This window comes from Armigeres subalbatus, chromosome 2, assembly GCF_024139115.2.
Source record: "Armigeres subalbatus isolate Guangzhou_Male chromosome 2, GZ_Asu_2, whole genome shotgun sequence".
In the NCBI taxonomy this organism is placed as follows: domain Eukaryota; kingdom Metazoa; phylum Arthropoda; class Insecta; order Diptera; family Culicidae; genus Armigeres; species Armigeres subalbatus.
The window spans coordinates 369,913,181-369,926,535 of record NC_085140.1 but is presented as its reverse complement, the minus strand read 5'-3'; the positions used below and the strand labels follow the sequence as shown (position 1 = coordinate 369,926,535).

At 39.5% G+C, this 13,355-nt stretch overlaps 1 protein-coding gene across 7 annotated transcripts in view; it reads left to right on the top strand.

The window, feature by feature from the left end:
* LOC134213061 (uncharacterized) overlaps nucleotides 1-13,355 on the top strand; it is a 126,449-nt gene that overhangs the window by 98,646 nt on the left and 14,448 nt on the right. For all 7 annotated transcript variants that reach the window (XM_062691587.1, XM_062691593.1, XM_062691588.1 and 4 more), the window contains exons 4-5: nucleotides 4,011-4,534; nucleotides 9,272-11,942. In XM_062691587.1, the coding sequence (XP_062547571.1) occupies nucleotides 4,011-4,534; nucleotides 9,272-11,942 (3,195 nt within the window). The remainder of the gene's footprint in view (nucleotides 1-4,010; nucleotides 4,535-9,271; nucleotides 11,943-13,355) is intronic.

Below are 13,355 nucleotides of genomic sequence, written 5' to 3'. Positions count from 1 at the left end.
ACACCTGCAGCCGTTGAGTGTTCTCCACTGATACACACCATGTTTCGCTAGCGTATAACAGCACAGATTTCACGTTAGAGTTGAAAATTCGTATTTTGGTGCGTTCACTTATCTGCCTGTTTTTCCAGATATTTCTTAAACTCGCAAAGGCAGCCCTTGCTTTCTTGATCCGTGCGCCTATGTCGATCTTGGTACCGCCGTCCGACGCCATTTGCCATGTTCGGTTGCTAATTAAGGCAAAATCTCATTACTAATTAAGTTTTATGTGTTTAATTGATTTTTCAAAACACTGTAAAAATTCAATTCGGATATGTATGGACGGTTGGTAGGGAACAGAATTACCTATATTGACACAACAATTCGACCAAATCAAAAAAAGTTTTCATTTTTAAAATAATAGTTTTTTTTTGCAATTCCTGATCATAATACAGGTAATCTTTGATATAACGTACACTCGATATAACGTCACTCGATATAGCGTACATTTTTCCCCGTTATAACGTACACTTTGAAACATATTTTTTATTTGTTTAGTTATAACAAAATAATTTACTAAATTATTATGATCATTCATGTAGGGATAACATTATTGTATGGAGTCCAATTTTCTCAGCTAGAGGCATTAATTACTGTTTTACTGATTTTTAGAAGGTTAAAAGACTATTATTCTTCCATTTACTTCCACTATTCACGATTTAATTCATTGATTTAATCATGATTTTTAGAGAAAAATTGCGGGAGGAGCTCTCAAATTAACTTCTGGCGAATTTTGTGAAGGAATTCCAGCATTCTCGAATCAATTATTAAAGAAAATCTGAATGAATTAATAAATGAATTAAAAAACTACCGTCATCTAGGGTGATATTGGATCTGGGGGGTGAGAATGGGTCATCGCTCTCACCGGCAGTCTGGCAAAATCGTTCAAAAACGTCTCTTATATTTTAGTTTTCTTGCCATCAGTTACATTCAATCTATTCTTCAAACATATGAAGTAGTAGAAACAGGGACCCATTTCACCCCCATTTTACCCATTGTCACCCCGAGCACGGTAAAGAAATTTTTGAAACGAATTCGTAAAGTAATTTCTGATGGAATATTTTAAAGAATTTCCAAAGGAATTTTTGAAGGAATTCCTAAAAGAATTTCCGAAGAAGTTTCCTGAATGCATTTTTAAGAATTTCCTAAATGAATTTAGGAAGGAACTCCAAATAGAATTTCTTTACAAATTCCTTCGGAAAATTATTAGGGTTTTGAAAATTCGCCTTGGAATTTCTTCGGAAGTTGCTTCAGATTTTTTTTATTTTTCTAGAAATTCATTTAAGAGTTCCTTCAGGAATTTCACTAGAAATCCCTATGAAGATTCTTTCACAAATACCTTAAGAAATTTCTTCAGAAATGTCGTTCCTGTTAGCGTTGAACTGAATTTCGCAATAAAAAAGAAAACGTATTAACATATTATTAAACAAAAAAAAATCAGGTTTTTGTAAAAAGTCCTCCAGAAATTCTTTTAGAACTTTCTCCAGCAAACCTTTCAGAACTTTCAGTGGGAAATTATTTAGGATATTCCTCAGTTTTTTCAGCAACTCTCTCAGCAATTTCTTTGAAAATTCCTCTGGAATTTTCTTGAGCTTGAGCTTGAGCTTGATTGACTGCTCGTAGTTGCTACTCCATTATGACCAGATCAGCTGTTCTTGCACAGGGAACCAACAGATGTTTGCTTGGGACTAGCACACATCTTCAATGTACAAGTACTGGTGATCTCATTTGTTAGGTCATGCTGGCGCCTGCCACGTCAGAATGCAAGTCAATGTAGGGAAGGGGGAGGAAATGATGATGCAATCACTCGCCCACTGCATGCCGAATATACCTCTGCACTTGCCACGAGTTCATGCGGAATTTGTTGGAATTTTTGGATTAGGTTCGAGAGGCAGAGGTCCGTCTTGGTTAACGAGTTGCCAATGTGATAGATAGGAGAAGGCAATTTATGGAATTTCTTATTGGATGTAGGAAACGAGCTCTATAGTTCATTTCACCTTCTGTTGAAATTATAGGAATAGTAATGGAAACGGTATGGAAGTCCATTTCCAGTTCTAGCGATTGCTAGAACATGAGAAATATAGAGAAAGATACAAAGTAGGATAATGGAACGGACCTGGATTGAACCCACGACCTCCTGCGTATGAGGCAGAAGCAGTAGCCATATGACTACCAAGCCCGCTCAAAGAATTCTTCAGAATATCCAGAATTTCTTTAAAAAATTCTTAGCAATGAATATTATTTTGAGCTTTTTAGTGGAATGTCTTCACTTGTCATAAGACGAGTTTGTACAATCCCATTGAAATTCCACCACTTAATTGTATCTTGACAGATACGTATTTCGACCTCAACAGTAAGGCCGTCTTCAGTGTCTCGTACTTGACTCGACTTGAGTATTTTTTTTAATTCCTGGGTAAATTCCTTTAGAATGTTCTTCGGTAATATCAGCGAAAAATCCTTCGGTGAATGCTTTCAATTTTTTATGAATTCCTTTGGGAAATAGTTTGGAAATACCATTTGGAATTTCTTGAGAAATCCCTTTATTCTCTGTGTCACGCAATGAATGAAATAATTTTATGGGCATGACATCAGATTCTCCATAAGCAGGTTTATCTATTGCTTTACGGTCTGTCGTGCACGAAGTGGGGCACGATAATATGGAATCTGTTTGTTTTCAGCAGTAACATGTTTTTTGACAAGATTGATCATGTGAAGTAGATAAAAGTGTATCATTTTGGTACAGATTTATCATATTTAAGCTACTTTTCGTCATTGCAAAAAATAGCGTGTGCAACTCGTTGCAAAACTCGATTTTTTCAGCATTCGTAGTATTTATTTATACGTACAACTCGTGCTGAAAAAATCATCTTTTTGCAACTTGTTGCATAAACTACTATTTAAGTTTTGAACTCAATTTGAGATTTTTCCAATATTTTTATTTAAAAATTTGATTGATTTTTTGATAGTCTCCCAAACAACACTTTTCTGTAGGATGCGTCGTTTTTCGATTATTGAAAAAAAAACGATATTTGAAAAAAAAAATCGGTAGAAAAAACATTAGTTCTTTTCCAAAGATAGGCTAGATTACTTTTGGAAAAACCAAGTATACAAAGTGGCTTTTTGTGACAAAGTCTACATGTCCAGAAAGTTTCATTGAAATTTAAGAGGGTGCTGCCAACATTTGTTCGAGTTGGCCTCCTTTATATAGACTATAACTATAAGGTTGGAGCATTGATGTTTTAAGGGTTCTTTCACAAATTACGTAACGCTAAATTTGATGATTTCGGAACCTCTCCCTCCCCGTAACACTTTTTGTATGGAAAGTTTAATTTTTTTGTTGTATGAATCGTATTACTTGGCCTGACCCCTTCCCTCCCCCTGCAGTGTTACGTAACTTGTGAAAGGCCCCTTAAATGCCCAACGAAGGTTGCCAACTTCATCTGAGGAATCAAAGCCGTCCGGCAGCTAAAACAGTGTTGTTTCAACCTTGATCCGAAAATTCAACAGTCGAGGAATCCATTGTTTTTTATCCACAACAAAAACCTAAAACGATACAATGGTTTTGTTTGTGGTTTTAAAAGAAACAATGTGTGTCTTCCAAGGTGTCAACAGATTTAAGATGCAACGTTCTATGCTTTGAAATAAGCAAGCCAAAGACCATGTATCATGCGCAATTTCCCTGGAGGTTAATGGTTGATGCTTTTACAGACAATGATACACATTTAACGCGATGGTGAATTCATAAATGAGCGGTGCACCAAAGGTTTGAGTACGCGTGGATTTCGATATACCCTCATATTTTCCATGCGCATTGAGAAACTCATTAATAACAACCCTGATGTTAACGGTACAATAAAATTGGGTTCAAGTTCAACCTTATTTGGAACTCGTTATTGATGACTGCCAATACAGATGCCGACTGCCTAAATGTATCATTAACTTTTTCTTTCGATGCTTTGGTTTCCTTTCCCCAGGTTCCATGGAGACCCCTTCCGTACCACGTGCCTCAGCAGCAGCTGATCAGTGTGGCGAGTTTCGACACCACCAGCAAGGACGAACTAGTCCATATCGCGCAGCACAATGCGCACATCCTGAAGCAGTTCAACCAACCCATCACCCAGTATCAGAATCAAAATACGCAACAGTTGCAACCGGTGGGTGGACCAATGCTACCGACACAACAGTCATCGCCTCATCAGGCGCCGCAACAGTCTCTGCAGTCACATATGAAGCCACCTCCCTACGGGGGACACACACCGGGACCGAAGTACATGACCACGCCACTCCTGCTGACCAATGTGAGCCCCGCCGGGGCGGCAGCGGCCGCGATCGCCATGCAAACCACGGCTCGCCACGCCAACAAGCCCTTCGGGCCTAAATCGGATCAAGTCACCACGCTCAATTTGGTGCACTCGTCCACACCGAAGCTCGTGACTCCATTGGCTGGCCATCTGACTCCGGTCGGCGTCAAGGCGGCCAAATTCAATGGCCAATTTAGGTAAAATAGAGGATCCGCTTGACCAAGGCAAGATACTTGGTCGGCATAAGAAAAAAGGCGATGACACTCCGCCGGATCGCGTGTATGGGGAATGCTCTCATTGTGAATAATGTAGTCATCTTGTTTTGAATGTCTGTTGGTACCTCTCTATTAGAGGCTCATTTGTTGCCGCGTTTCTCAGTTTCTTTGTGGTCATCTAGTTGACTTATTGGTCGGAGAAAGGGGGCTCGTTTCAAACCATTGTCACAAAATTAGATTACCAGGCTGATTAAGGTAGAAAATTAGATTTTTAGATCATGACGAGAAAACTGGATGTTATTGGGTATACCAGCGTTGCGTTGGTCTGATAAAACAGTAAACATCATGAATAGGGTATTCATTTCCAAATAATACGCTGCTATGTGTGACTTATTTGCAAAGAGATGTTAGACGACAACAACGATAATTGACCAAGCCGTGTGGTTTGCAATTTTTAAAGAAATGCATATAATTTAAGGAGAGGAGAGAAGAGCTATATTCAGTAGTCTAAAAAAAACCATTGAAACACCCGGTAATTTAGGAAAAGAAATTAAATATCGAAGAAACGATCTTGTTAAACAGAAATTTTAGGGTCTCCAGATGGCCTTTAAACTTTCCCGTGCCCAAGCTGCTTTGCATCTCAGAACATTGATGATGTTTTTGCTTAATCTCATTTAGCTTTCAAATTATTACATTTGGAACATTTTTGTTTGCTATTCGTACCAACTTCGTCTTTTCTTTTTTTTTTCGAGGAAGAAACTTATTCGCAATGCATCTAAACTAATTCGAGCCCATGATGGCCAGTTTTGGGCATGTTTCGGGACTCCTGCTGCAATCCAATCCAAATACAGTATAATACAATCCAAACCTAATCCAATCCAAACTTAATCCAAATCCCGTCCAAAATCTAATTCGAATCTAATACAAATCTTAATCCAATCCAAACTTCATCCAAATCTAATCCAAATTCACAAAAAGAATAATTAATCCAAATCCACTGCAATTTCAATTTTAATTCAATTTCAAATCCAACTCCAATCCAACCGTTGTATAATCCAAACCTTATCCAAATAAAAAAAAAAACTTAATTCAAATTCAATCCAGTTCTAATCAAATCTAAATCACATTCGAATCCAACCCAAATCAAATCCAAATTTAATTCTAATCCAATCCAAAACCTATCCAAATCCAATCCAAATCTGATTCAAATCCAAATTCAATCCAAAACCAATCCAAATCGAATCCAAATCAAAATCCAATCCAAATCCAATCCAAACCCAATCAAAATCCAATCCGAATCCAATCCAAATCCAATCCAAATCCAATCCAAATCCAATCCAAACCAATGGAACCAATCTAAACCAATCCAAACCAATCCAAACCAATCCAAACCAATCCAAACCAATCCAAACCAATCCAAATCCAATCCAAATCGAATCCACATCAAACCAATCCAAACCAGTCCAAACCAATCCAAACCAATCCAAACCAATCCAAACCAATCCAAACCAATCCAAACCAACGCAAACCAATACAAATCCAACCAAACCAATCCAAACCAACCAAATCCAATCCAAACCAATCCAATCCAAACCAATCCAAATCCAATCCAACCAATCCAAACCAATCCAAACCAATCCAAACCAATCCAAACCAATCCAAACCAATCCAAACCAACCAAACCAATCCAAACCAATCCAAACCAATCCAAACCAATCCAAACCAACCAAACCAATCCAAACCAATCCAAACCAATCCAAACCAATCCAAACCAATCCAAACCAACCAAACCAATCCAAACCAATCCAAACCAATCCAAACCAATCCAAACCAATCCAACCAAACCAATCCAAACCAATCCAAACCAATCCAAACCAATCCAAACCAATCCAAACCAATCCAAACCAATCCAAACCAATCCAAACCAATCCAAACCAATCCAAACCAACCAAACCAATCAAAATCCAATCAAAATCCAACCCAAACCAATCCAAACCAATCCAAACCAACCAAACCAATCCAAACCAATCCAAACCAATCCAACCAATCCAAACCAATCCAAAATCAATCCAAACCAATCCAAACCAATCTAAACCAATCCAAACCAATCCAAATCGAATCCATATCAAAACCAATCCAAACCAATTAAAATTCAATCCAAACCAATCCAAATCCAATCAAACCAACCCAAATTCAATCCAAACCAATCCAAACCAATCCAAACCAATCCAAACCAATCCAAACCAATCCAAACCAATCCATATCAAACCAATCAAATTCAATCCAAACCAATCCAAATTCAATCCAAACCAATCCAAACCAATCCAAACCAATCCAAACCAATCCAAACCAATCCAAACCAATCCAAACCAATCCAAACCAATCAAACCAATCCAAACCAATCAAAATCCAATCCACAAACCAATCCAAACCAACCAAACCAATCCAACCAATCCAAACCAATCCAACCAAATCCAATCCAAACCAATCCAAACCAATCCAAACCAACCAAACCAATCCAACCAACCAAATCCAACCAAACCAATCCAAACCAATCCAAACCAATCCAAACCAATCCAATCCAACCAATCCAAACCAATCCAAACCAATCCAAACCAATCCAAACCAATCCAAACCAATCCAAACCAATCCAAACCAATCCAATCCAAACCAATCCAAACCAATCCAAACCAATCCAAACCATTCCAAACCAATCCAAACCAATCCAAACCAATCAAACCAATCAAATCCAATCAAACCAATCCAAACCAACCAAACCAATCCAAACCAATCCAAACCAATCAAACCAATCCAAACCAATCCAAACCAATCCAAACCAATCCAAACCAATCCAAACCAATCCAAACCAATCCAAACCAATCCAAACCAACCAAACCAATCCAAACCAATCCAAACCAACCAAACCAATCCAAACCAATCCAAACCAATCCAAACCAATCCAAACCAATCCAAACCAACCAAACCAATCCAAACCAATCCAAACCAATCCAAACCAATCCAAACCAATCCAAACCAATCCAAACCAATCAAACCAATCCAAACCAATCCAAATCCAATCCAAATCCAATCCAAATCCAATCCAAATCCAATCCAAATCCAATCCAAATCCAATCCAAATCCAATCCAAATCCAATCCAAATCCAAATCCAAATCCAATCCAAATCCAATCCAGATAAAATACAAATCAAATCCAAATCCGATTCAAATCCAAATCCAAGTTACTGTTTTCATAGTAATTTTCATATAAACTTCAAACTGCGCATGCTCACTCAAATTAGATCCAAATTAGCTCAAAATTTTGGAGGATTATTAAAATGGCAAATGGAATCGTTTAAACATCAGGGGGCAAAAAAGTCAAAATTTGAATCACTCTAATGCTGGTCCTGAGAAGAACCACTTTTCTTTTCTCAATGCGCCTTTCCAATAACTAACTGCATCCAAACGCTTGTCGGATCCTTGCGTTTGAATTGTCCGACACCCACTCGATGATTTTTCGCTCTTTGTGGAATCCCGATCAAAATGACGGGCGAGCCGGAAAGCAGCTTTCTTGTATTCAATAAATTAAGCCCTTCAGCCCCGCCCCTTTGTGCTCTGATATGCGTGTAAATATTATGTGCACTCATAACGAATAAGGAAGGGGCGGGCCTACCGGGATCAATTCATTAGATACATGAAAGCTGCTTCCAGGCGCGCGAGAGCCGTTCTGATCGGGATTCCGCGGAGAGCGGACCAATTCTGAATTTGGTTATGAGCTGTTAGTTAGGGTATGTTCGAATATTACGTAAGACTGCAAAGGGTGCGTGTCTTTTGAGATATTATTATGCGTAACAAATTAATTGAATAGATTTTTTTTAATTTAAAAAAATATTTGTTTTCCTTCAAATAGCACAAAACATACAATACCTAATAATTTATTCTGTCGTGTTGCAAACTCCACCAGAAACAAGATTTTTTTTAGAAAACTTTATTCGTTACGCGTTACGCATAGGACGGGAGGTAGTTCTCAAATTTGTTACAGATTGTTACGAGGGGGTGGGAATTTCGTAAAATCAACGCTTTTCGTGTTACTTAATATTTGAACAGACCCTTATTCAAAATGTGTATTATTGAAAGGAGTAACAACAGAAATTTGATCCAAGACGAAGTTTCTTCAAATACAGAACATTATCGCTTGGCATCTGTTGATCCGAGCGACGGTCGCCTATGGGTGGATGCTGTAAATAATTTTCACTAAGGTGGCGTCTTTATCGATTTGGCAGTCGTCGGCGGAAAGTGAACTTTCTGGCAAGATCCTTTGGTATTGTTTCTATTAGGCATTGTAAATGAAATCGATTTATTCCGGTCCACAATTTTATACAAAAGAAAGTTGATCCGAGACGAACTTTCTTCAAAGCGCAAAACTTAATCATTTGGCAACGTCTAAAAGTTGCCTTCGGTAGCAGAATCGCTATTGCGCGTCGAAGAGTGATGATGCAATAAATTTGAATGGATGGAATCACTAACAGAAGCCAAGCTACCACGCCAAACGCCGATGCTACCGAAACAGTCCATTTTCGCAATTAATCAATCGTAGGTGAAGAAAAATTCAGATTATGATGTGAAAATACAAAAATTATCACCCAATTGTCACTGTACAGAACTAATCATTAAAATATTTTCTATCGCCATTCTACAATTTTTCTGCAAAACTATTTCCAGGGAACCTGTCCACAACGCACAGCCTGCGAATCTACAGAAATCTACCATGAATGCCCCCCATCCAGTGATGAATAAAATACCATCCCACATGGGACTCGGCTATCGCCCGAAGCAACCTGTGGCCGCCAATTCTAACCGCTTGGAGCATTACATTTCTCCTAATCACTTATACGGCACCTACATCCAATTTGGACAGGGATCAAGCCCACTGCAAGCAGCGAAGACCAAATTTATCAGCCAACTTGCCAGCCATCCTAGCTTTGATGCACAGCTCAAAGGTTTACTGCATGCTGGCGTTGGTAATGGCTACCAGCAAACGTTCGCCCATATCAAGAACATGCAGAAGATGAACTATCTCCAACAGCAAAGCAAGCTGCAGCCCTTCTATAATCACATTGCTCCAACCGACATCGATCTCCCGAAGAAACTGCATTCATCCGGAGAGAAGGAGTCCACCAAGACCCCTGTCACCCCATCGACACCGCTTTTCCCACACATCCCTCCTAGCGTCCTGACTCCATTCTTCCAACAGGTTCAACAGCAACAACAGAGCAAGTTCGGGTTCAGCCTGAAGACCCAGCATCCACCTCCGCCAGCAGCATCTCCAGCTCCGACACAATTCTTCAAAGAGAAACCCTACAAACACCAATCTAATCTGCAGTACGATTCCCATCAAATTCATCCTACCCCGCTCCAACATCATGGCACTGAATCATTTGGTTTTACATCCTATCAAAGCCACCAACAACTCCCAATCAATCATAAACCCCATGAATCAGTTAAATTCAAAGAAAACAAGCATGTATTTAATGAAATTCACGACGAATACAGCCAAAATTTAGTTCCGCCACCTCCCAGCACCCAGCAAGCTTTGCTTCCTACAATAACCAACCATGCGGAATTCAACAAAGACCCGGCCGAAATCCTTAACAAATATAACATCAACTCCCATTCTCCGCTCCAAGATGCCAATCGATTCAGCTATGAATCGTTCGCTAGACCAAGTCCTTCATCACACACTCCTGCATCAACCCCAGGCTCCACTAGCTATCCATCTTCTACCTCTTCCCAATCCCCACCTAGCACAACACCACGTCAACCATTCTATAGTCATTCAATCATCTTTGGTGGCGATCATAATGGTTTCAGCACCCCTGTGATGGTTACCCCGGTTAACGACGACTGGATTGGACGTGATAAATTCATCACTACCGAAAAGCCCAACGTATTCAAACATCTCTATCGACAGCAAGAAAGCGAATACAAACAGCACAAGATCATGCACCCTAGCTACACAGGTCTTCCACCCAATAAAAGACCCTCGTCTACAACACCTTTGTCGGTGTTGGATGCCTCCACGGAGGAACCTCTCATCACGCACAGCTTCTTCACGATCGAGGATGCGATTTCTGACCCCACACTCATCCCACCCAGCAGTCGTAACAAGTACAAGTACACTACTGAAGCCGAAAGCAATCGATTGGATGATCCCCAACCGGAAATAGTCACCATTGGGCCGGCTTTCTTAGATTCCCAAGAACTTGGTACCACCACTCCATACCCAATGTTCAAGTCAAAGGGCCGCCGGCGTCGACCAAAGCCCTCCACCGAGCAGTCAATTGAATCCGATTCAACTGAAAATCCAGTAGATCGTCCCAATCGTAACCGATTCCGCTTCCGGCCGCGACCGACTATCGATGGTGAAGTTGAATTCAAAACTACAACCAATACTCCGTCAACGACTCCATATTTCACGGAAGACAGCTCTCTTAGAAAACATCGTAAAAAAATACCATCCAACGTGAATCGGAATCGGTTTTCGGCAGGTCGCGATGATCAAGACCAAGAGCAACAGGACATTCCAGTTACACAATTCCCATCGGTAACGACCCCCTCTGTTTTCAATACCCCTACGTCTCTGTTCAATTTCAGCAACGATAACAATGGACTGCGGTCACGATTCCGACCAACCAGCGGATTCGACGTCAAGCCAGCTCGAACGAAATCCAAATTTAGTGACGACTTTGAAGATCCGTTCAAATCATCTGAGGTCACACGAGACAGCGAGAACACTCGTGTCAACTTCAAACTGCAAAACAGTAAAACGAGTCTACGACTGCCTTCTTCTTCACCATCATTTGGGCCAAGCACGTCCTCCACGTTTGCAAGTTATACTTCGGACGAAACCAGCGGTGAAGTGAACCGAACCAAACCGGAACTGAACCGACCTCGCTTCAGCATCAAAGAGTACCGGAACAAGCTCAACCGGACGACGTCGACAACTACGACTTCCACCAGTAGTACTACCGCGGCATCTCTTGGATTGGTTGACCTTGACATAACTACCCAAGCCTCGACAAAACTTCGCTTCCCTACGCGAAACCGTTTCGTACTAAATACCCGAGTAAACAAAACTACTGAATCGAATGAGGTGCTTTCCGGTACCATCATTAACAGTAGCAGCAGCACAACAGACAAACCGGTGGTAACCAACGAAACTACCACTAGCACCACCACGAGGACATCGTTCCGGCCATCAGGAACCCGAAATCAGTTCAATCGGTTCACGGTGAAAAAGGTCACCACGGAGCAACCCCCGCAGTCATCAACAGCGCCGGCCCGAGTCATCAATCGAGGCCGAATTCGGCTGCAGGATACATCCACACAAGCGGTGAGTTATGTTTTTGAAACAGCCCTAATTCAACCCAAATCTAATTTAATCCAAGTCCGATGTAATCCAATTTCAATTTTTCAATTAGTTCGAATCCGCACTAATCCAAGTCAAATCTAATCCAATCCAATTAAACCCAAATGCAACGAAATCAAATTCCGTTTTGATACAAACCCAATCGAATCCAAATCCAATCAAAAACAAATCAAATCTAATCCAAATCAAAGTTCAATTTCATCCAAATCCAATCGAATCCAAGCCCAATCAAAACAAAGTCCAATCAAACAAAAATCCAATCCATTCCAAATTACATCTAATCCAATCTAATCCAAGTACAATCTAATACATACCCAATCTCAACCCAATATCATCCAAATTCAATGCGATCCAAAATCAAACTAATCCGAATACAATATAATCCATACTCAATCTTATCCAAGTCCAATCTAATCGAATTCCAATCTAACCTAAGTCCAACCTATATAGGGTGACCATATGAAATTTTTCCGAAGGAGGACAATTCACCCAAATTTAGCGAAAAAGGAGGACATTTGGTTGAAAAAGGAGGACGCCAAAAACATTCATCGATTTTTATTTTTTAATATGATTAAGAATCTTATATTTGTTAAATTTTTGCACATTAAACTCTACTGCAAGAAGCAAATACAACACCTTTTTCTAAACATAACAGATTAACTACGTAGTGGTATAAAATGGAAATTACTAAACTCGTATTAGACAGTTGAGGACATTCCACTAAAAGAGATCATATATTTTCTCTGATAACAGTTTACTTTATTAACTCCAGATGGACCTTTCAGACTCTCATTATAGTCTACATAAAGCGCTTTCTAAATATAAACTACCAGCAACATCTTTTTAATGGGAAGATTTTAACTTCAACTAATTTTAAAATCAGTACTCAGTAGTGAACAAATGTTGAATATTATTATGCTGCCATTTTCAGCGGTATTCCATAGAATTCTAACAAGAATCATTGTTTACAATTGTGAATACTTTATTGCAAAAATAAATAACTGGCCAAACATTAGGTTCTATAAGGACCGAATACAAGATGCTTAATTGTCCAGTGATTTTTTTTCTAGAATGCCATTGAGAATCACAATTGAAACCATTAGAACCACTAAGTATTCAATTGAACGAATTCTAAACTTTTTAGATTTAGACTAAAGAAACTGAAAACTTTTCAGATCAGTTTTAGCTATTCCTATTCCATTCTAGGCATGGTAAGGCAGATGCTCATTGCCTCACATATTCAAGAAGCATACCGTGCGAAGCGTTTAAAAGCCAATTTGATGGGTGTTTACTCGAAGAAAATTTTGAGTTTACTTTGGAATTTTTGTTTCCTAATCCATTTCTCTCAATAGTCCGATGCTTCTGATATTTTTGACA